At 39.4% G+C, this 25,644-nt stretch overlaps 1 protein-coding gene across 3 annotated transcripts in view; it reads left to right on the forward strand.

Moving 5' to 3' along the window:
* Nucleotides 1-25,644, forward strand: part of FILIP1 (filamin A interacting protein 1) — a 174,350-nt gene that overhangs the window by 138,921 nt on the left and 9,785 nt on the right. For 2 of the 3 annotated variants that reach the window (XM_070418220.1, XM_070418222.1), the window contains exons 5-6: nt 12,945-15,750; nt 18,878-19,676. In XM_070418220.1, coding sequence (XP_070274321.1) covers nt 12,945-15,750; nt 18,878-19,084 — 3,013 coding nt within the window. In that variant the 3' untranslated portion in view covers nt 19,085-19,676. Of the gene's footprint in view, nt 1-12,944; nt 15,751-18,877; nt 19,677-25,644 lie in introns of those variants that run through there. The other variant, XM_070418221.1, reaches the window with a different exon arrangement.

Genomic DNA, 25,644 nt, shown 5'->3' on the forward strand with positions numbered 1-25,644 from the left:
GTTCCGACTTTACTTGACATCTCAGAATCCTTGCTTGGAACTGACCAAGATGACCTTGTGGTGGGAGGCATGCTCCTGTTCTTCTCTAGAGGTGAAAAGTAATTAATTCTACAGAAACTTGGGTAGTTTGTTTAAATAAGAACGGAAAAAGTTCACATCTTGCTGCTGTCAGTTCTACTAATGTGTTTGGAAGGCTTTTAACAAAGCAGCCTTCCGTGGACTGGAAATGTATCTTCTACTTTTTGATTACGTGATGGTCAACAACGAGTGTGAAGTGAAAAATACTCTTGTTAAGGTTTTCTTTGTTGTTGTTGTGTGGATTTGCTGCAGATCTCTTTGCATATGCGGAGAAGGCTTGTAAAAGTTGGCGATGAATTAGAATGCATAGAGATCCAAAGAAAGCCGCATTTGTTCTGAAACAGTGTGGCAGTGATGAAGAAGAAAGCAGGGAGTAGGTTTGATTTCAAAGTGAGAATGGGATTTGAGTTTGGACTCCAACAATCGTGCAAAAAGTTCAACTTTAGTAATTTTTCAAAATGCCATAAAAACACTGTCTGAATTCAGCAGGGTGTATCAGAAACAAATAGCTTGCATTTAGCGCTCAGTAGAGCTGGAGGAGTTTCTTTCACAAAGGAACTTCACTTGGCCAACACCAAATTTTTAGAGCGTGATTTTAGATTCACATGACCTGTTTTATAGACATTTGGACAAAAGGGCAGATGGTATGGTTTTTATTTGTGAAGACTTAATGTTGTGTAGCATTGATTGTTTTGTCTCTGTTTAAACGACGAAAATCTTGAGTTCAACTGTGATGAGCATCATGTGGCTGGATGCACTTCTGTTTACTGTAAAACTAAATATTCTTGCCACAGCAGAAGGGCACTCACATGTCCCTCCCCCCCTCTAGATTAACAATAGTCAAGATCAATACAAAATTAAGTCTCCGGTTTTGGAGTTTTGTTTATTGTTTTGACATTTTATTTTCAGCATTAGATTTAAAGTTGTTCCCAAACTGGGTAAAATAATCATTAGATAAATGCTAACATAATTTTAAATGTATATAGTGACGTTTCATGTATGCGTATATATAATAGTTTTTTAAAGCCTGTTAGATATAATAGCAATAGATTCTATTGCCATTTTAAAGAGGGAGAGGGTTATTTTTCTGAGTAAATAAATGCACTAATATCAGTGATTTATGTACTGAAGCTAATTTGCGACTTATTTCATGTCTATATTATTTTAAACAAATATTATTTATGAAAACAAATTTGACCAAGAGACAAATGAGCTTAATAGCATCTTGACAAAAGACTTTAGAAAAGGATATATTTTCATATTGTGAGTCCCCATCCAATAGAAGTTTAAAACATGACTTTTTTCCAGCACTCAATAAATGCATGTTTCCCGAGTAAAGGTATAAATTTACACCTTTGTGGATTGTTTCTACTTACTTGAATAGTCTCAGGAAATCTGATTCATGATCCCAGCTCCTCCTCTCATGTTCTGTGTGACAAGTGCAGCCACAGAAGAGAGGCCTCTCTCTATATGTGTGTGGAAGGACACCCTCACACTGTTGCAGGGACCTAACAACCCACCTGCCTCAAATATCCTCCCTGCTCCATGGCTTCCCTAGTGAAACACACCCCCCCTTCTATTTAGCTTATTGTCTGAGAGAGAGAGAGAGAGAGAGAGACCCCAGGGATAATGCACAGGTGTTAACCAGATAATCGGGTGTGATGAACCTGGGTGACACATTCTTTGGGATTGGGATAGGAAAGGTCTCTGGGTTAGAGTGAGGGAAGCAAATGCCCACGCCACCCATTTAGGTGGCACATTTATCTGGTTCCTGGCTTTTTCTGTTCCTCATGAAAATTGTTCAGTAAATTTATTCACCTGGCTAATTCTTTATAAACAACATAAAAAAGAAAGAATATTTTCTTTCTACTGTTTTTAAAAATATTGCATCTGATCAATCTGAGAGTGTTTGGAAAGTACTTTGGGCAACTTAGAAATATGAAAACACAATAAAAGGTGTATTATTGTGCATAGAAACTACCCATCCATGCCCACAAGATAAACATTTTCATGTTTCAAGAATAAAATGTTATTTTCCATTATACCAGTAGATGCACTTCCCTCGCTATATTTTGAAGAATTTATTCTCATCATTGGAAAAATATACAAATTGGCAGTAAGTTTTAATTTAGGATTATTCTTAATAGTAGTATCTAACATTTATTAAGTACTTAGCCCTGTACATATAATTCATGTGATTCTGACTGTGACCCTGGGATAGATACTTTATTATTATCCCACTTTTGCAGAGGAAAAAACTGAGGAAGAGAGAAATTAAGAAACTTTCCCAGTGAGTAGGTGCAGAACTAGACAAATCAGAGAGCCTGTCTCTAGCACCTACTTTGAATTACTACACTGAACACTGAGGGATAAATTCAAAATGACATGTGTCAAAAATATACATGTATTTTTGCCAATGAAAATTATTGGTATGATGTAGTTACTAGAGATTAGTTTTCTACACAGATTATTAGATATGATTTTATATTTGATCCTGTACTGTGAGTCATCTGTTTATTTACCTCCTGAATATTCCCATTCAGCTTTTAGTACTTGTGAACTTTTTCCTTTAGCAACCAGAAATGTTCTAGCTCTAAAAAACCTACAGTGCAAAATGAAAAAGGTAGAGAGCCAGGGTTCAGGATCGTTGCCATGGGAACCAAAGCAAGGCCCTTTCCTGCTGCCCAGCCTTAAAGTGGGGACAGGTGAAACCTCGGGTTTGGTCTGAGGGAGAGGAGGAACACCATCTTGCCTCCCCTCATTCTCTCTTCAGCGTCACATGTATTCTTGTTTCTGCTCCTCACCATAGCAATTCTTTTTCCTCAGCTCCTCATTGACCCACTCTCAACCATCACTACCCGTGTTTCCTCTCTTCTTAGGAGAAATCATGATGCATATAAAGTTGTGTGTTGGGTGTAGAGAAGGGAAGTGGTTCTGAGCCCTGAAATTTACATATTGCATAATCTATTCAGGGTTACAGCAAAAACTCAAGGTGACTCAAATGGGGTGCTTTGACATCTTTATATATGTGTGGTTGGAGGGTCAGGAAGCTGAGAGACACTGCAGTTCCATAGAGCCCTAGTAATTGGTGTTAGGGTGGGTGGGGATGAAGTGTGGGGCTGTGTACTTCTTACTACCTATTAACTTGGGGAGAGGGAGTAGTTACCAGAACTCTCAGGAGTAGCTGTAGCCCTGTATAGGAGAGGGCTGCCTGACAGGAAGTATGGCCCTTAGTAGAGGAAGGAAAACCTTAATAGAGGAATGAAACCAAATATCCAGGACTCAGGAGGGAATCAATACCCCAATCTCCAATCTCCTATCAGTGCCTGCTATTGATTAAACCAGTGGTTCTCAACCTTCCTAATGCCTTGACCCTTTAATACAATTCCTCATGTTGTGGTGACCCCCAACCATAAAATTATTTTCGTTGCTACTTCATAACTGTAATTTTGCTACTGTTATGAATCGTAATGTAAATATCTGATATGCAGGATGTATTTAGGCGACCCCTGTGAAAGGGTCCTTCGACCCCAAAGGGGTCGCGACCCCCAGATTGAGAACCGCTGGATTAAACCAAACTGGAAGCTAGAGGACCTTGCTAAATACAATGCCTAGAGGTCAGCCTCCTGGAGCAGAGAGCAAAATTGGGATAGTGGAGAGAGGAACTGGAGAGGTAAGGGAAACCATTTGGGAACAAACATTGCAAAAGCCTTGAGCAACTACTTCTTCTATTTACATCCCCATGCTTGGTTGTCCCTTGGTAGACTATATTTAAAGCATAAATGGCACTTTTTTATATAATGTTGCAATTTATTTTTTTATTCTGAGTACCTAATACCCTATCTGACAATGCGGGGGGGGGGGGGGGGGGTATTCGACCTATTTTTGTTGAATTATTGAGTGACTTAATGTGTCATGGTCATAGTTCTGTATGAGTCAGGGAGCTTCATACTAGAGTGTGTGATCATAGAACTCCTTCTCAAACAATGATTCTCAAATAGGTGTCTCCTGATGGGCAGCAAGCTATCAGAAAAAAAATAATTGTTTCTATGGTTTTAGGAGCAAATGACAAACAATTCCCTAGACTTTGATTATTATGACTAAGAGCTATTTACTAGTAATTTACTAAGTGATGTCTTTTTAAATGTGGCATTTGTTATTTTATATTAGCATGTTCCTAGTTTTTCTTAAAGATGAATTCAGTATTTTACTGTGGCATCTGGCTGCTACCAGATGTTGGCAAACACTTACTGAGCATGTGCTCACCTGGCAGTAGAAAATCCTACAATCTTCAAGAAGAAAATTTGTTATCTACCATGTGATTTTCATGGTTTTCAGTTGCTGTCATCTGTGACTTTAAAGATAGATTAGTATTGTTTAAACTTAAAAATCAGTTGTTTATTGTGGATTATTGGGTTAAGCAACAGAGGGTCTACAATGAATATCCTTGGTTTATAATTTTCAACAACTGGACTTCAAAGTACATCATTAGTGTGCCGATTCTAGAGCAGAAACATATCTAATCCCCTCAAAATCTGATGAAGACTAAACTTTCATTTGTGATAATTTGCCTGGAATGTGTGTGTGTATGTGCTTGTGCTATTTCAATTACTTGGATTATAGTATCAAAGTAAATGTAATAAGATTGCTAGATTATTTTAAAATTTATAGGCTATAGTATTATAATATACTAGTGGCCCAGTGCACAAAATTCATGCATGGGGGGGGGTGTCCTTCAGCCCGGCCTGCACCCTCTCCAATCTGGGACCCCTCGGGGGATATCTGACTGCCAATTTAGGCCCGTGGGACATCCCTCTTGCAATCCGGGACTACTGGCTCCTAACCACTCACCTGCCTGCCTACCTGATCACCCCTAACCACTCTGCCTGCTGGCATGATCGCCCCCAACTGCCCCCCCCCCCCCCCATGCCGACCTGCTCGCCCCCAACTGCCCTCCCCTGCCGGCCTGATCGCCCCTAACCACCTCTGCCCCGCCACCATGCCTTTGTCTGGAAGGATGTCCGAAAGGTCTCCCGGAAGGTCTCCCAGTCTAATTAGCATATTACCCTTTTATTAGTATAGATAATCATGTGTTTAACTGTAGGGTCTTCTCTTATGAAGTAAAAGCAGTTCATAAAAGCTGCTGGCAAAAAGTTTCCTGATTTTATTTTATTCTCTTTCAGTTTTTATCACCAAGTTCTTTTTTGTTGTGAGAACAGGTGATATAGATCTCGGCCCCACTACACGGGAGCAGGGTCAAAATGTTTGAAATCAGACACTCTGTAATACTGCTCAAAAGTTTGTGTCTATTATGAAGGATCCACTCTTTTTTTATATACATAAAATGATTATCTAGCATTCAGTGCTCAGGCTGGGACTAGGGTGAGGCAAATGAGGCTCTTATCTTGGACAGGAAATTTAAGGGGATTCAAAAAATCTCACTAATCAAGATATACAATATTATAACGCAATATTTAAAAAAATAAAAATTAGTGCAGAAACCCCATAATGGACAAAACATGAAAATTTCAAATGAGAATGGGATCTTACTCTGCAGCTGCACAACCCAGCCTTATCCACTGCACCCTAATCCCAGCCCTGTCCGGTACATTGGGGATATTGGGTTAATTCTGGATAATTATTATGATAGTCTCCATCTTGAGGAACTGAGGTGATTTATGAAAAAGTAACACTTCTTTCTGAATCATTTGGTGAATCCGTGTCCTGTCATGTTACCAAGATGCTTAGCTCTGCCCTATGCTCTAGTTGGGAAAAAATGCATTGTGATTCAAAACTTCTAACTGCATGCAAACTTGACTCTTTTCAGGTTCATTCATCTTTAATTACTATCATACCCTTGCTAGTTTTTACCTGCCTTTTCTCTTGAAAGACAGAGAAGCAGACATACACATAGGGAGAGTTGAAGAAGAATAAATACAGTGAAAGAGAAGGGAAATAATGAGAAGGGATATTAGCACGGTCTGGCTAAGAAACAAACCCAGGCGTTCTTTAAGATGACGTCAGTGAGAGTTTCAAAATGAGACCGAGATGGTGACAAGTGGCAACATCTAAAGGAAGCAGAGAGAAAATTGCTCCTCTAGGGCTAATGCTGGTAAATTTGGAGAAATGATTGAAGAAATGGGAGTGTCAGGAATGTTGGGGTAAAGAACCTATGAATCTTACATGGTGTACTTTTCAAGGAAGAGAAGTGAGAATGAATAGAAGTGTGTCCCTTATTGACAACTGTTCTAGAGAAGGTGTTTATCTCAAGGGTGGAAACCGGGATAAGGTTATAGAAACCCTCACTTCCCCTGTTCCCCAACAAAACAAAATTGTCCTTATACTCTGAAAGGAAAGGTAGATGAACAAATATCTGTGGAACAGAACAGTGTGAAGATGCCTGTCCTAGGATAAATTTGACAAAGCATCAAATCAATCCCAATGAGGAAGAAAAACATCTCTAACAAGCTTAATTTCATAAACATGGAAAGGAATGAAAGAATCACCCACAATCACAGACAAATGTGAGACTCATTGGCACTGTAAGGAAAGTAAAACTATCAGCAGACACCAAAGTTGCTGAGACTTGGGGGTAGAGAGAGTGGGGAGAGAAGCTAAAGATTACAAAAGAGGATTTAAAAACTTTATAATGGAAAACTTCAAACATTTACAAAAATAAAGAGAATAGGCCCTGGCCAGCATGCTCAGTAGTTAGAGCACTGGCCTGCAAACTGGAGGGTCGTGGGTTTGATTCCTGGTCAAGGGCACGTACCTGGGTTGCATGTTTGATCCCCAGCCCAGGTCAGGGTGCAGGAGGCAACCAATCAATCTGTATCTTTCACATTGATGTTTCTCTCTCTCTCTCTCTCTCTCTCTCTCTCTCCTCCTCCTCTCTCTCTCTCTCTCTCTTCCTTCCCCCTCTAAAAACCAAAATCAATGGGGAAAATATCCTGCATTGAGAATTAACAACAAAAATTAAGAAAATAGTATAATGAACCCTTATATAATGAACCATCACTTAATTTTTATAATTAATCAATTCATGACCAGTCTGATTTCACCTGTCCCCACTCCCCTGGATTATTTTGATATAAATTCCATACATATAATTTTATTCATAAATATTTCAATATGTATTTCTTAAAAATAAGGATTAAAAAATATATTACCAAATTCTTTATCACACCTAAAATTTTTTTTTAAATATATTTTATTGATTTTTTACAGAGAGGAAGGGAGAGAGATAGAGAGTTAGAAACATTGATCAGCTGCCTCCTGCACATCTCCTACTGGGGATGTGCCCGCAACCCTGGTACATGCCCTTGACCGGAATCGAACCTGGGACCTTTCAGTCCACAGGCCAACGCTCTATCCACTGAGCCAAACCGGTTTCGGCTATCACACCTAAAATTTAATAGTAATTTTTAATATAATTTTTCCAACTGTATCATTTAAAAAATATTTGAATAAGAATCCAAATAGATTATAGTTGGTAGATATGTTTTCTAAATTTCTTTTAGTCTAATTTTTCCTCTCCCCCTCTTTTTTCTTGCAGTTTATTTATTGGGGAAAACCACACAACTAGTTTTCTTTTTTATCCTATATAGTTCCCCACATTTTGTGGGGTTTTTTTTCTGATTGTGTCATCACAATGTCATTTAGTATGTTTCTTGCCCTTGTCTTTCTTATAAAGTAGTAATTAGTTATAGGAGCTTGATCTGGTTTGGTTTAATTTTTTTGGTAAGACTATTTCTTAGGTGGAAGTATGTAATATGTATACAATGTCTGGCTATTTCTCTTTTAGGAGACATTGCCTATATCCATTAGTATTTCATTGAGGACTGTACAATGGTAGTATTCAATATTTACATTTTTATTTATTATAGTGGCATTCTATGATTATTTATAAACTGGGCTATTTCAAAAAAATCAAAGAGCTTTAAAGTTAAGTGGGAATATGCTGATCTCATACATATATCTATATGATTTCAACTATAAATAAAAGGTTAAAATGTTGATCCTGCCCTATCTCTTTATTGTATCTATTTTCCTATATCTCCTCCCTTTAACAGTTAAGATCTCAAATAATTAGTCTAAGATATTTGTCTCCATTTTTTTTCTCTTGGGTTTTTGTCAGCTAAAGCTTTAATCTGTATATTGTTCCCTAACTCCACTGAAATTACTCATAATGACATACTGACGATATACATACTGACAAGTCCAATAGAAAAAAAAAGTTTTTAAAATTTGAATCTAAGTGAAAACAATGGATATTTTTCTGATCGCTCACCTGATCACTCCAGAGTGTTTGGCATCGGGGACCCTGCCATAAGGATGCTTCTCTCTGCCCTCTGGCGTCTGGAATGAATACACTGTTGCTTGTCTCTCTGGCTGCCCCTGCTCAGGCTCTCTCATTGAGTTCTCTGTGTTTTTTCATCTCATATCTTTTTTCTGTTCTTACTCCTTTTCTTCCCTATGTCTACACATCTCCTACTTACCTCTTCCTTTCTTGTGGCTTTAGATGGCACCTGTCCCTGGAGACTCTCCCTGGGTATTTCCTGAACACCAGGACTACCAATAAGAATTTCACATGTAGATTCTCAGGAACCTCAAGTCATTGTACTTTTCCGGAACACCGTGACCTTCCCCTCCAAGTGTGTTTCCCTTATATAATCCTATATTTGATAAGCACAGGCATCAAATTAATTACCCTAGCCAGAAGCTGAAGAGTCTGTCCAAATTTCAACCTCTTCATCCTCACTCAATCTTATCACCAAACCCTATGACTTCTGGTTCCTAAAAATCACCATGTGTACCCCCTTCTCTCGTTTTTCAATGACAAGATTTTAGTTTATTTAGGCAAAGTATTTTTATTTATTTTATTTCCATCACCATTTATTCCCCGAAACCCTTCCCACCTCCACAGACCCTCCCCAAATCACCATACTAATGTCAATGAGTTCTTTTTCCCCCCTCAATTCCTTGACCCTCCACACAGCAGACCCGCACCTTTGACAGCTGTCAGTCTGCTCTCTATCTATAAGTCTGTCTCTATTTTGCTTGTTAGTTCATTTTGTTCATTAGACTCCACACATGAGTGAAATCATATGGTACTTGTCTTTCTCTGACTTCAAGGTAGAGTAGACAATATCTGCTGAATAACTGAATGGGGGGATGTGAGAGGAGAGGACTCAAATATGTCTAGATTTTGGGCCCCAGTATCTGGAAGAATTTGGTTGTAGTTGATTGACATGAGGAAGATGTGGTCAAAACAGGTTCTTGGGGAGGATTTGGAGCTCAGAAGAGAGAAGGAATAACAGCCCAGTGGGTTCATAGCTAATTGAATGACAATGTCCATGCTACTGAATAGGTTGGTGCCAGCAGGAGGGAGATCTTGAGAGTGTTTGGAGGCCTCTGTGCACTGACCTGCCTTTTTTGTTAGTGATTACAGTCATTTTGCCATTGACACAATGCTTGAATGCTTTAACATATCAGATATAAGCTGACCTACTGGGTGACAAGACAGAGTCCAAGGAGGACCTTGACAATTCCATAAGGATAGAATGAATCAAGCAAGATAAAGTTTAACCTAAATAAACACAAAGTCTTACAAATTTGATCTGTTCCAGCAATATCTCTTTGAGGAAGAGCATTGTTGTTAAAAGTGCATTGTTTATGGTCAAACAGATCTGGCCTAAAATCTCAACCTTCTCCTTTAGTCCTGCTTCCTTGATTAAATCAACTTCCTTATTAATAAAATGGCACAGTAAAATTTTCAAAAAGTTATGAAAATGAAATGAATACTAAAGTACTTAACACACTGCCTAGTACATAATAGGTAATTGATAAATGTTTTATTATCAAAGACCTTTCTTTCTAGTCTTTTTTTAAAATTAGGTATTAGCAAATGTTGGAGTTTGTGATGGGCTTTTAAGAGCCTCTTGAAATATTATTAGGGTTAGAGGTTTTCTAGTACCTGAAACATTATTTCCCCCAAACAAATTTTCTTGTGAATCTCTCCAATCCCACCTGAAAATGGTAGCCCTCTTTACCTTTCTGACTTTTGCTTTCACTTCTTTCTACCATAAGGTTAATAACCTATTTTGTATTTTAAGTCACTCTTTTATAACATTTGTTTACAACTTTCTTTATTTGATATCTTGGAATACTTTCCAGGACTTTTGAAAAAATGTTTTTCTTTATTGATTAAGGTATTACATATGTGTCCTTATAGCTCCATTGCCCCCCCCCACCCCCCCCCCGCCCCCATCTCCCACTCACGACCTCATCCCCCCTATTGTCTGTGCAGGACTTTTTTTTTATTTTATTACTTTTCTTACTATATTTTTTATGGAGATATAATTTATATTTAATAACATTCACCAATTTGAATATATGATTTGATGAGTCTTGACAAATGTATGCACCATAAACAATTAGAACATTTGTGCCTACATTTTAAAGTCTTCTAGTTGAAAACAATTGAATTCCTAACATGTTTATAAATGACACACTTGCAAGTTAAAAAATAGTTTTATTTAGGTTGAAAAGAAAAGTGAGGAATATATTTAATACTTATTAAGAAAGGCAAGAGAATTTTGAAAACTCTATTAGATCATTTATTTGTCTTCCTTTTGTCCTCTAACTAAGATTAAATGCTTGCAGAAAATGAAGAACTTGCCAAGAATAAATTTGGTTTCAGGATACTTAGGGCTCTGCCTGTAACTGTTGATAAGAATCAGGTACTAATTCATCTTCTTAGTCTTGGTCTTCTGGTTTATTTCCTTTTTATTATAATATTTTTAGAATCAACATGTGGTTGAAGAATGGCAAGATGGACAGAGAGGAGAGTGGATAAGAGGTGATAAAACAGGGTTAGAGGGTTTCAGTGACTGGCCGGATGTAACCCAGTTAGAAAACTGGCAGAGCTAGAATTAAGATTCAGCTATCCTTCAACCCCCTGCTTCCAATACCAGAGAGACATCGAATACTCAAATAAATACCTTGAGAAGTTTTAGATTTAATTTTAGAGTCGAAAGCATTGATGTTCTCAGTGAATCCCTTTCTGACAATCTGGTTTAGGTAAAGAAATTTGCAAACATCCCCTGAAGTCTCTCCTACTCTATAGTTCTGTGACATTGCTTCAGTTGTTTTGGCTTAAAATAAAAAGAGAAGATGATCAACAAACTGCCCTTTTATATATGTAAGAACCACATTTAGTGAAGCCATTACAGTATTGCTCAGGCAAGTCCATGGGATTTGAAAAATAATCTTTTTCTTCTATTTTAAGAATAAAGTCATACTGGGTTTTGGAAGTTATGTATTTAGTTAATAGACACTTAGACACAGGATATGGGTCCTAAAAATAAATACCATTAAAAAATTTTAATGACATCATCAGAACTATTTTTATAGTAATTATTTGACACTGGCTTTGATTATAAAGAGCTTCTATATGTATGTCCATTTCTTACACAATGCAATGTGAGACTATTAATTTCTTTTTACTTGGCTAACAGCTGATTAGCTATTAGTCATAAATATGAAATAAATCATTCAGAATAAATAAGGCACAAAATATATTTTTTAAAATATACTTAAGCAAGTACATCTTAGTGGTTGTTTATAACTTGCCTCTCTAATAAACATAAATTACTAAAATGCATTCTTACATCCATGATGATTTTTATTTTAACTGTTTTTATTTTAACTGTTTTTAAAATTTATTTTAACTGTTTTTAACTGATTTTTATTTTAACTGTTTTATGGGTAGTTGTAAATAACTATTGAAAATTGGTGCAAGTTAACTGACCAACATAAGGATGGCAAATAGGTACTCTGGCATATTTATGTTTCCAGTTTTTAAAGCTATACATAAACACAATAGAGAAAATGCATTTCATACAAGTGAAACATAATAATTCCTGTGACTGCCACATATTTGAATTAAGAGTAGTTCAGATTTCCTCCCTAACCTAGTTCTCTACTTTAAAAAAAATTAAATAAAAAAACTGAGAGAAAATCCTGTGCCAGTTGTGGTGTTAACAAAATCAGTTTATGTAGATGAGCTTTCTGTCAGATAGCTCATCTTGCTTTGTCCCTATCAGGTGATAGCTGCATATGAAATAAGAGAACCCAAAGGTTCTTTTCTGGGCCTTCTCTTTCATTTAAAGTAAATTTCTTAATCCTGTCAATAATACAAATAAAGTTTAAAAAAAAGTAAGTTTCTCTTTTGAAGTCATCTGAGCAGAGGCGAGGAGCCAGGATTCTGGAACCCTACTGCCTGAGTTTGAATCCCCGCTCTGCCCCTTCCTAACTGTGTGACCTGTGGGAGGTGCCATGTCTCGTTTTCCTTATGGGGATGATAGTAGCAGTACATGGCTCAGAGGATAAAATAATTTCTAGCACCTAGAATACAGAAAGCACTCTGTAAACAGTCATTATGATTGCACAGGCTAAGTGTTATCAGTGATCATGGTATTGAAGTATAATACATATGCAGAAAGGCACTCATATCATAAGTGTTCAGCTTACAGAAATTTTATAAGCTGAACAACCCTGTGGTAACCAACACATAAATCATGAAACAGAAACTGTACCTCTTCATGCCCACTTCTAGTCACTACCCCTCTCTAAGGGTAACTAATATCCTGACTTCTGATTAGTTTCATTAATGGCTATTTGTTAAACTTTGATATTGCAGCAATTGATAAGGAACTTACTGTAATAGCATTTTAATTTTTATTTAACATCTAAGACAAACCTATTTGCTTTAATCTTTTAATATTTATAATAATAAGTATAATACATATAAATAGAAAATATCAAGTATAAAATATAATATTTTAATGTATTTTGTTTTATAGGTTGAAAAAGCTCCTTGAACAAGAAAAGGCTTACCAAGCCCGTAAAGAAAAGGAAAATGCTAAGAGGCTCAATAAACTAAGAGATGAGCTTGTGAAACTAAAGTCCTTTGCACTCATGCTGGTGGATGAAAGACAAATGCATATTGAGCAACTTGGCCTGCAAAGCCAGAAAGTACAGGATCTCACTCAGAAACTGAGGGAAGAAGAAGAAAAACTCAAAGCCATTACTTCCAAATCCAAAGAAGACAGGCAGAAATTGCTCAAGTTAGAAGTGGATTTCGAACACAAGGCTTCGAGGTTTTCCCAAGAGCATGAAGAGATGAATGCTAAATTGGCTAATCAAGAGTCTCACAACAGGCAACTTAGACTCAAGCTGGTTGGCTTAACGCAAAGAATTGAGGAGCTAGAAGAGACCAACAAAAATCTTCAAAAGGCAGAGGAAGAACTTCAGGAATTAAGAGATAAAATTGCCAAAGGGGAATGTGGCAACTCCAGCCTCATGGCAGAAGTGGAAAATCTACGGAAGCGCGTGCTTGAAATGGAGGGTAAAGATGAGGAGATCACTAAAACGGAATCCCAGTGCAGGGAATTGAGGAAGAAATTACAAGAGGAAGAACATCATAGTAGGGAGCTCAAAATCGAAGTTGAGAAGTTACAGAAGAGAATGTCTGAACTGGAGAAACTGGAAGAAGCATTTAGCAAGAGTAAATCTGAATGCACCCAGCTACATTTAAATCTAGAGAAAGAAAAGAACTTAACCAAAGACCTGCTAAATGAATTGGAGGTCGTCAAGAGCCGAGTTAAAGAACTGGAATGTTCCGAAAGTAGATTGGAAAAGGCTGAATTAAGCCTAAAAGATGATCTTACAAAGTTGAAGTCATTTACTGTGATGCTGGTTGATGAAAGGAAAAATATGATGGAAAAAATAAAGCAAGAAGAGAGAAAAGTGGATGGACTCAATAAAAATTTTAAGGTGGAACAAGGAAAGGTCATGGATGTAACTGAAAAACTAATCGAAGAAAGTAAGAAGCTTTTAAAACTGAAGTCTGAAATGGAGGAAAGAGTATACAACTTGACAAAAGAGAGGGACGAGTTAGTAGGCAAACTGAAAAGTGAAGAAGAAAAATCGTCTGAATTAAGCTGCAGTGTTAACTTATTAAAGAAGAGACTTGATGGGATAGAGGAAGTGGAGAGAGAAATAACCAGAGGAAGGTCTCGGAAAGGACCCGAGCTCACCTGCACGGAAGACAATAAGATTAAGGAACTAACGCTTGAAATTGAGAGACTGAAGAAACGCCTCCAACAACTGGAGGTGGTCGAAGGGGATTTGATGAAGACGGAGGATGAGTATGATCAGCTGGAGCAGAAATTTAGAACTGAGCAAGATAAGGCTAATTTCCTCTCTCAGCAACTGGAGGAGATCAAGCACCAAATTGCCAAGAACAAAGCAATCGAGAAAGGTGAGGCTGTGAGCCAGGAAGCGGAGCTGAGGCACAGGTTTCGGTTGGAAGAGGCTAAAAGTCGAGACTTAAAAGCTGAAGTGCAAGCTCTTAAAGAGAAGATTCATGAATTAATGAACAAAGAAGATCAGCTTTCTCAGCTCCAAGTGGACTATTCTGTCCTTCAACAAAGATTTATGGAGGAAGAAAATAAGAACAAAAACATGGGACAGGAGGTCCTCAATCTGACCAAAGAGCTGGAGCTTTCCAAGCGTTACAGCCGAGCTCTAAGACCCAGTATGAATGGGAGAAGAATGGTAGATATTCCTGTAACCTCGACTGGAGTGCAGACTGATGCTGTCAGCAGCGAGGCAGCAGAGGAAGAAACCCCAGCAGTATTTATCCGGAAATCCTTTCAAGAAGAGAATCATATCATGAGCAACCTTCGACAGGTGGGATTGAAAAAACCTATGGAACGATCCTCTGTTCTCGACAGGTATCCTCCAGCAGCAAATGAGCTCACGATGAGAAAGTCGTGGATTCCCTGGATGAGGAAAAGGGAAAATGGGCCTTCAATTACTCCAGAGAAAGGGCCCCGAACAAATTCCAGTCCAGGGCACCCAGGAGAGCTGGTTCTTTCACCAAAGCAGGGCCAGCCCCTGCATATTCGAGTGACACCAGACCACGAGAACAGTACTGCGACGTTGGAGATAACAAGCCCTACATCCGAAGAATTTTTCTCTAGCACCACCGTCATTCCTACATTAGGGAATCAGAAACCAAGGATAACCATTATTCCATCACCAAATGTTATGTCTCAAAAAACAAAAAGTGGAGATGGTATTCTCGGCCCAGAACGAGCCATGTCCCCGGTCACAATTACCACATATTCCAGAGAGAAAACCCCGGACAGTGGAAGAGGCGCATTTGCGGACAGGCCCACATCCCCCATTCAGATCATGACAGTGTCTACATCAGCTGCCCCGGCTGAGATTGCAGTCTCTCCCGACGCCCAGGAAATGCCCATGGGAAGGACTGTCCTCAAAGTCACCCCAGAAAAACAGACTGTTCCAACGCCACTACGGAAATACAACTCCAATGCCAATATCATAACCACAGAGGACAATAAAATCCACATTCATTTAGGTTCTCAGTTTAAACGGTCCCCTGGGGCTTCAGCAGAAGGAGCAAGTCCAGTTATCACTGTGCGGCCTGTCAGCGTGACAGCGGAAAAGGAGGTCTCCACCGGCACTGTCCTCCGCTCTCCCAGGAACCACCTCTCCTCACGGCCTGGTGCAAGCAAAGTGACAAGCACCATCACCATAACCCCAGTCACAACCTCCTCCACTCGAGGAACCCAGTCAGTGGTGAGTGGAAGAGGTTCCAAGGTGCAAGGCGAGGGAGGGAGGAAGAAGTGAGGAGGGAGAATAACCCAACGCCCCAAATAAAGCAAAGGCAAATGCCTCTCGCGCCACCTGAACCCACTGGCAGATGTTTCCTAGAGGACTAGGTACACCAGGAAATAGAAATAAAAAGTGGCCTTATATTTTAATAAATTGAGCTTATTTTTTCTACCTTCACCTGAGGATATGTTTATTGATTTTAGAGAAACAGGAAAGGAGAGAGACAGACAGAGAGAGAAACATTGAACCGTTGCCTCCCATATGTACCCCAACCGTGATTGAACCCACAACCTAGGTATGTGCCCTGACTAGCAATCAAACCCACCACCTTCTGGTGTACAGGGCAGTGCTCCAACCAACTGAGCCACTAGGCTGGACATGAGCTAATTTTGAGGGGAAATTTTTTTTCGTGTAAATTATGGAGACACCCCTCCAATACTTTCAAAGATGGCCTCTTTGCAATGTCAGCATACAGTGATAATGTTTAAAATTTGATTTTTTTATGTTTAAAATACTTTTTAAAATGGAGACTGGGGGAAAATGGTGAAATAGGCAAGAAAAATTTAAGCTGTTCCCAGGTTATATTTCTATAAGCTACACTATTCAATATGTGATTATGTATGATCATAGTCATACTTTCTTCCAAAAAATGATATTGAAAGATTTTAATATTTAAAAAAAATTTGAAGTAAAATAAAAGTGAGTTTATATGTCTACATACTATATTTTATTAATAGTATCTTGCAGAGAGCAGGTGCTTGACAAATATTACTTAACAACCAGCTGGAAGGCTAAATGAATGATAATAAAAAAAGTGTGTCCAAAGTATAAAATCCAGAACTTAAAAATAAGTTCTAGTTTTGAAAGTGCTTTCAGCGAGTGTCTTCATTATTGGGGACAAATTGGTAAATGAAATTATAGAAGATCATGTACTACTTAGATATTAATTTAAGCAAACTAGAAATTATGATTCCTAGACTCTGAGCAAATTCTGCAACATATATTGGAAACTCTTAAGAACGCTATTTACTTAAGTATAGAAGTTATGGCTTATTTTCCCATATCTTCAATAAAATTTACTTTTAATTCTCTGTGTACAAAGATAGACTCAAAACAGAGTTCAATATGTGAATCAGTAACTGCTTTGCCAGCAAAGCTTTTGATTACGAGCTCTATAGGAGCTGAATAGCATTCAGAATTGCTCGTCCTTCTCAAAATTCAATATTGCTTTTTGGGCAATACAGAGCATAGCTTGAATTTTTATAAAGAGACAATGGAAGTGTAATTGAGAGCAGGTTTCTCTGCTGGAACACCTTCTTCTCATTTTAAGGGTCAGATCAAGATGGCCTTACCTTCTTCTGTAGCAACATCTGTGACGACCAATTAAACCCCGTAGACAAATAGGATTTCAAAACAGCTAAGATTTCTAAGGCCTGAATAATGGCCCGCCTACTTCAGGTATATCTGATCCCATTAAAGTAAGAACAAGAAGTTTGGGAAATCAAATAGTGAGGCTAGTTTATTTGTTCATTTATTATTGAAGTATTGAATTAATTGCGTACTAGCTACAGTTTAGCGCCACTGGGTTAGGTGCTGACTGCAAAGAGGACCTTTAGAAGCCCTCAGCTTAGTGGGAGAGTCAGGACGGGAACCTACCTTCTGGTTCTCTGGTAGAAGTACGCACACAGGAAGCACTAGAGAAGGCTTCACAGAGGAGGAGGTTTTCACAGACAAGGATTTTCAGGAAGGGAAGGTGCAGGGAGAGAGAACAGCATGTGCAAAGGTGTGGCAGTGTGGAGGAGCCTGCGGTGTTCGGGGAAGGGCGAGCAGTCCCACTGTGCAGCAGCAGTGAGGCCTGGCGACAGAATGCAAGGAGACAAACTGGGGGCAGATAGTGAAGAGAGGAGGTGCAGGTCTTACTATGAAATTTGGGTTTAATCTCATAGAGTCAGTAAAGGGTGTTGAAAGGGTAAAGATGATTTGAAAACATTACACTATTTATGTTTTAGAAAGATATGTGTATAAAACAGTTTAAAGGATAAATTGGAGGGGACAGAGGCTGAGGGCAGAGACACCGTGGCAATTCTCTAGGCTAGAGATGCTGTAGGCTTGAGCTATGGCAGGGAAAATGAGGGCAGAGCTATATTGGAGACGGAATTGAAGATTTCATGACAAATTGAGTATGAAGGACGGCTCTGAGGTTTCTGGCTTGGATGTCTGGGTGGATAGGATAAGAAACATAGGAAGACTACTGTCTGGAGGAGAAGATAAGTAATGGTTGGGGGGTGTTATATTTGAGATGCCTGAGGGACACTGGAAATGTTTAGCGAAGTCGTTGGAAACCTGGATCTGTTTTAAGGGGAGCATTGAAGGCTTACGGTCTGGAACTTGTCAACACCTGGAGTGATAACTGAGGTGATTTTCAGCGTGAAAGCAAAAAATTAAAAGAGGCCTAAGGATGGAATATGGCGATGCCCACATTTTGCAGGCAGCCAAGCTGGAACAAGGAGCCAAGCCAGCAAGAGATTAAAAAGCAGTCATCACAACCGGATGTGATGGGTGAGATTCAAGTAACAAATTATGGCAAGAGAGTTTTAGAAGCACTTCAAGAAAGAGGGTGTGGTCATCAGTAACAGTAAAAAATGAGAAGAGTCTGAATTCTTAGGAGGTAAAAGGAGAGCTGGCTAGTTAAAGAAAGTGGAGGAGCCCTAGCTGGTTTGGCTTAGTGGATACCGTGTTGGCCTGCAGATTGAAGAAAGTGGAGGTAATTTGGGGGGACAGTACAACTAAAACTGCCAGAGTTTATGCCAGGCCTGTATTTTCTCTGTGAAATAGGAGGCAAGGTCATCTTCAGTAAGGGTAGAGGAGATAGCGTAGGAGCTTGAGAAGAGAAGGAAGTTAAGCATAGATACTTCAGGAGAGAACAGGAGGCAATCAGAGTGGATTAGATACTGACTCCAAGTTTCTAACGATAATTTAGCTTGGGGAGGTGTTATCTGTGGCAAGAGTCCTGCTCTCGTTCAGAGCGAGCACATCCAGGGGGAAACTCACGACCATCTCCTCTGTGTTTCTGTGTTTTTGTCTTTTACAGTCAGGACAAGACGGGTCATCCCAGCGGCCTACACCCACCCGCATTCCTATGTCAAAAGGTATGAAAGCAGGAAAGCCAGTAGTGGCAGCCCCAGGAGCAGGAAATCTGACCAAACTCGAGCCTCGAGCTGAGACTCAGTCTATGAAAATAGAGCTGAAGAAATCTGCAGCCGGCAGCGCTACCTCTCTTGGAGGGGGGAAGGGCTGAGGGCAGTGGCTGCGGGGGTATGTTGTGCAGATGCTACTGCTACGGTGAAAACAAACCTTCGTCCGTTCGTGCCAATTCTTTACATGTACTAATTTAAGTTTTAAATACCTTGTTTATAAAGTAATCTACTAATAGCCATATGTCTTTCCTATTTTGTAAATTTGTTTTGATGCTGGGGAACTAACCAACAAAACTACTGTTTGCCGTGTGCTTGGTGGAGGAAGCTGGGCCTGAGGCTGGAGCTTGACATCTGGTCCCCATTTTGCTTCTAGAAAATGGATCCATCAACTAACCCATCTGAACCTCAGTTTCTTTATCAGTGAGATATGGGTGCTGAATAAACTCCTCTCCAAAGCCTGCTCCCATATTTCTTGATGGTAAATCACATTTAATAGCCTTGTTCCACAGTAATTGATTTTTCAAAAATTCTATTATGAAATAGGAAGTAGTTTAATGATTGCCATTTGCCTCTGTCAAATCCCAAATTTGCTTCTTATGCTGGAACATCTAGTTATCACAGGGCCTGGAGCTCTAAAGTTTTGCCAAAACAAAAGCCTCTGATTTCAGGAAATAATTTGAATGTGAAATAAAATGGAAATGAAATATGGAGTCCTAAAACAGAGTTTTACTTATTTGTGTGTGTCTGTGTGTATGGTAGATAGAGGTTTTGGCCATCTCAAAAACATTCCCAGAGTTTCATAGACAATAATTTTAGAGCCATTAATGTCATACTCTTGTTCTATTCAAGTGCGCAATTGATTTAAATCCTGGAGCGGTTTGAATAGAGCCACCAAATGGCCCCTTATGGCTCAATAGAGGTTGTAATGGGTAGGAAATAGCAGGAAGTAAATTCTGATATGTTAATGCCAAGAAAAAACATGACATCATACAGACCTTAATTGAATTGAATATTTTCCTCAGTTAACTGTGAACTTTATTTGCAAATATAAAATCAGTTCATGATTGTGTGTGTGTGTGTGTGTGTGTGTGTGTGTGTGTTGTAGAGAATGGGATTATTATTCCTGTCATTTTTACTTGTGTTTGTATCATTTTCATTAATTTTAAGCATGGTTTAATCAGCATGAAGCAGTGTGTGAGTGCAAAATGCCAGGTGTCTTTGTGGGGAGACTAACCATGTTAAAGTAGACACGGCTTCACAGTCAAATAACCACAAATGAGCTCAAGGCTAACAACCTGCAGCATAGGATACGGGGTCTTACGTAGGCAGCAGAATTGTCAAGATTTCTGATTCAATGGGGGGAAGATAAAAAAGAACAGATGATTGGTTTTTAGCCCTTGATTCATCATCCTTCGTGATAAATAGACTCTTCTCAAAGTTCTTTTCACACCAGATTTCCTATCCCTTACAGAACTTGGACTTGAATTACACACGATGGTGGTAGATGCCTCACAGTACTTACATTCACTTTAATCCAATCTCTGTTGCCTACAGCTCATCAGTTCTCAGCATATATATTTTAAAATGTTGAGCAACCATGAGAGACATGCCATAATAATGGGATTTCAAGGTAGAAAAGCAGAGAGACTGAGAATGAAGATTTTATGAAATATGACTTTGAACAAGTTTAAATAAGAGATCTTTCCATTTTGAATACTGCCTTGTATTTTTTTTAAAAGGGAATTTCCCCCCTTTTGTAAAGTGGACACAATCCTTTTCAAAATCAAGGACGTTCTATGGCATTTAGGGTATTTATTGCTACTGTCCCATAACATACTGTATCTAAGCAACTGAAGGTGTCAAAAGTATGAAACACTGCATTCCTTTTGACTTTACCTGCCATTTTTCCGTGACTTTTATCATAATCTTATTGTCCCTGTTGCTGTTTTTGCTTTTACCTGCTCACATCATGCTTACGTCGTTTCTGCCTGGAAGGCCATAGCAGCTGCAGGGAGAACACTCCAAAAGGCTTAGCAGTGCATGTACAGGATGTTTATACATCTGGACCTTGGAACAGAGCCACCTGCAAAGTACAACTACTAAGAAAACTTGGCAAAACAACACATATTCACTTTTCAGAAATGATAAAGAGCAACTGCCATGGCAGTTTTTCTTTGTAATTTTAGAATCAACTCTACATTTATTGGATAACTTTGTTCTAAACCACATATCAGAAATGAAATCCACTGGGGACAGGAGGTGGAGGATTAAAAGCACTCCAACTCCAGCTTCCATTCGTGAGTATAATGTTTTTAAGATGCAGCTGAATGTGCTTTTATGAGTGAATGGGATGAAAAGGTTAGAGTTGTTTCCCTGTCCTGGAACATAGCATTGTGTAGTAAAATAAAAGGGGTCTCACCAGAGCTGCTGTGTATAGCTGCTGCTCAGTCCCTCCCTGGGGGAGGAGTGTCATTTCCACAGATTTCAATGTGATGGTGCCCCCCAGAGGACGTGCAGGGCTCCATCTTCACAGGGACAGAGGAGGCCCTGGTGATGGTCAGTACAAACGTTTCTATATGGGACATGGCCCTAAGGGTATTTATTATTTCTTGAAAATGACCTTCCTAAGTCACCTGCTTAATTGGAGTCATTCAGTTGCTACTGCATTTTTATCAGATTTTCATTGAGGACAAGTTAATGCATGACAGTGGGCTTGCTAGAGATTTTAGTGTCTTCATTAAGGGTACGGTATTAAGATCTCTTATTGAATATCTTCAGGAAGAGAGTGAAGAAATAGCTCTGATGTGCCATGTGGGAAGAGTATAATTTCAGGGAAATAAACATGTCCAAGAATGTAAAATGCAGAGATTTGAATTTCTCATTCCTTCATAGCTTTAGAATACTAGGGAAAGAGTGAGACTTTCCTGATTGGAAACCCCCAGGGATATTAGATAGGAAGAGCACATTTATGTGAGAGGACAGAGGACAGAGAGAGAAAGGAAGCGGCAGCAAGATGGCCACAGTAAACAAAGATGTTTGATTCTAAAATTTCTTCAACCCAGACGAAGGCTAGTGTTTACCATCTACCTCTTCTTCCAGGGTCTCCTCATTAGTTAGCTCCTAAATCTCTGCTCTTTCAACTTCTCCTTTTCAGTTGTTACCTCCACACCGGATATAAATATGCTCTGGTCTCTTTTATTTTATAACAATTCTTTCTTCAGCTGTGCAGTCCTCTACAGCTACTGCCCTGTCTCCCTCCTGCCAAGTTAAGCCATTGACAGACACTCAAACTGTAATGCCTCCATTTCCATACTTTCCATTTATCTTGAATTACTTTTTATTACTGTTAATTTGTATCCATAGTTAAAATATCAGCCAGTGGTCAAAGATGATGAAAACATTTGTTCCTTACTTTACTGCCCTTTTCCCTAAGTTGTGCCCCCTGGAGAAAATAATGTCTAACTCTTAGATGTTTCTCCAGATTACTAAATAATATACTTGTATTCTGGCTTTTTATTCATCAATTTTAGATATTAATTTTTGTCTTCCCATTATTGTCTTGATGGTTGAGGATTTAATCCTCTCACATGTCCTGTCTTTCCCCTTTTCCCATCCTCCCAATATGATTATATCATAGTGGTTTTTTTCTGATCCTCACCCGAGGATATGTTTTCATTGATTTTTAGAGAGAAAGGAAGAGAGAGAGAGAAAGAGAGAAACATTGATCTGAGAGAGAAACATTGATTGGTTGCTTCTTGTACATGCCCCAACTGGGGAATCAAACCCACAACATAGTTATGTGCCCAGACAGGGAATCAAACCTACAACCTTTTTTGGTGTATGGGACAATGCTCCAACCAACTGAGCCAACCAGCCAGGGCCACACATTTTAAAAAATAAATCACCAGTCAGCATTTGAATGTTATATATTAATATGTTTCTGGTATAAATTTAAATATTGTTTCTTGCTGAGTCAAGTAGTACACTATGACTATTTCCTTCTTATCTCTTTCCCCTTTCAAATGAATAATTGCTTAATTTTTCATCTGCTTGGTTTTCTATGTATCCATCTTTACTTTTTCCAAATGCTCCAATAGGTCTGCCAAACACCCACCAAACCTTGAAACATATAAGTTTCACGTTTTTTGCTGGAGGCCTTCCTAGTTCAGTCCTCTGCTTCCCTACTTACTCTGGACTGCTTGTCTTCTAGGCCTGCTGCAAGCTGTCCTGCTGTCCTTTTGCCATGTTAAACCCTCTGTTTTCTGGATTTCTTATCTTCTACTACTTCCTTTGCTTAATTCTTCCTCCCTCCCTCCCTCCCTCCCTCCCTTCCTTCCGTCCTTCCTTCCTTCCTTCCTTCCTTCCTTCCTTCCTTTCTTCCTTCCTTCCTTCCTTCCTTTCCTCCACCACCTCCTCCTCCTTTTCTTACTCCTCTTCCTCCTCCTCCTCCTCCTCCTCCTCCTTCTCCTTCTTTTCCTTCTTCTTCTGTCTGTCTGTCTATTTTTTGGAGTATACCTCCCAATAGTTTCTACAGAGAGAAATCCTCTCTGGGAATAGGTCAGGAGAGGGGATATGGAGAGTCTCATAGTTCATTGTGTCAACTTTTCCACTCCCCTGTATTCAGTCTGTGCTGCTAATTCTTTACGTAGGTCCAGAACTTCTTAGGTTGGTTTTTCAGAAAATAAATTTCTAGTCTCTGGAAAGGGTGAAAACAGAATGAGGTTAAGCTCTTTTTCTTCTGTGACCAAGATATCTAATCTCCTCTGGTTTTCCTTTGACCTCTCTGGCTGCTCGGCCTCAGTCTCCCTTGATGGCTCCTCGTTTTATGCTTACATCTTAAGGATTGTTGTTCCCTTGTCTCTATCAAAAGCAATTTTCCTACACTACATGCTAGTCCTTGTTATTTTATGCACTCCCATGGCTTCAACTATCACCTATATGCTGAAAACTACCAAGCCGCTATCTCCAACTCAGCTTGTCTCAAAGCAGTCTCAACACCTTCTCCACCCCTCTTCCAAGTCTTCTCCTCTTATTATTCTCCACATCAGCAGGGATGTCCTGATCCACCTAATGACCCAAGCTAGCAACCTGGGAGCTATTTGAGGCTCCCCTGTTGTCCTCACCCATCAAATAGACTCATTCAGCAAGTCTCTCATATTCACCCCCTAACACCTCCAGCACCTGAACCCACATCTTCATTTCTCCCACCACTGCCTGAGTTGCAGTTTTAATTCTCATCTGAATAGTTCTTTTTTTTTATGTTTTGAGCCTTTATTTTGGGCTACTTGTACATTTAAAAAATCTTTATTGTTGAGAGTATTACAGATGTCCCCCTTTTTCTTCCCCTGCCCCCCTCTGATTCCTGCCCTGCCCCAGGCCTTCACCACTCTATTGTCTGTGTCCATAGGTAATGCATGTAAATTATTTGCTTAATCTCTTCCTGCCCCCTACCCTCCTTCCCTCTGAGATTCCTCAGTTTGCATTGTTCTGATTCTCTCGTAACTGGCTTCATAGTCTCCAGCCAGAAAACTCTCTGCTTCATTTTCCATCTTGTTTTCCAAAGTTCAAGTTGGTCATATCACACTTCTATTTGAAAACCCAGTAAAGGTTCATCATTACCTGTAGAATACAATGCCAACTCCTTGGTATGGCACTCCGGGCTCTTTGTGACCTAGCTCTCTACCTCAGTCTTCTGAGCATCCCCCTCTTTCCCTTGTCCGGACTCCTGCCGCCCATGCTTACAGAATGGCTTGCATAGCAGGCCAGGCACCTTTCCTGGATTTGACCAACTTGTTCCTCTCCCTTGATTGTCCTTTCTCCTACCTTTCCTTCTGGTGGGTGTGACCTTCTATGTTCAAAGTCTCTTTTAAAAACATTGACAAACCATACTTTCAGAGTCTATCTTGGGGTTTAAAGCCTGTCCATTGCGGCAAAACCTGGGCACTTACTGTAGAAAAGAAAACCAGCAGTTAAAGGATGGCTGAAAGTTGGGGAAGAAAGAGGAGCTCTTGCTTCTTCCCTTTGTCTGCATGCAAGCCCATGAGAATGATATGGAAGGTGCGGACATACCATGTGTGAGGACACGGAGGTAACAGAGACAGTGGAATTAGAGGAAATCCAGGTACTGTCGTTCTGGAGAGTGTGAGTACTTCTGTTTCCCTCCAGAGGCACCATGGCAAGTAATGAATACAAAACAGCCAAGGGTCTGGGACTGGGGAGTTTTTGCCTCTGAAGCCCTCACACCCGTGGAGAACTAAGGGGGCCTGAGAGTTTACTGTGAAGTATAAACATACTTGAATGAGAAGCAGAAATGACACTTCAGGAAAGAGGAAGTTTCAGGAGGAGGGTTTATCATGCTCTTTAGATTCATGAAGGACCCTCTAAAACAGATCAGAAATGCTGTCATTTTAGAGGACCCAACACCACCACCAATAAGCAGCATGTGGATTTAGAATAGATGTGAAGGTGAATCTCCAGAAAGAGTGGATTGCTGAACAGTGGACTAGATACCAGACACTGGAGTATGGCTGTCTAACCTTTGGCAAATCACCTCACCTTGGTTTGGCTTAGCATTTAGTTATAATCTTTTATGATTCTGGCATTCCTTCTTGTACTCATAATGTGATATGCTTCACTACTGTTTAGCAAGCAACTTAAAAGG

Source organism: Myotis yumanensis, unplaced genomic scaffold, assembly GCF_028538775.1.
Source record: "Myotis yumanensis isolate MYYU_CA2020_CCGP unplaced genomic scaffold, mMyoYum1.0.hap1 SCAF_6, whole genome shotgun sequence".
NCBI classification, from domain to species: Eukaryota; Metazoa; Chordata; class Mammalia; order Chiroptera; family Vespertilionidae; genus Myotis; species Myotis yumanensis.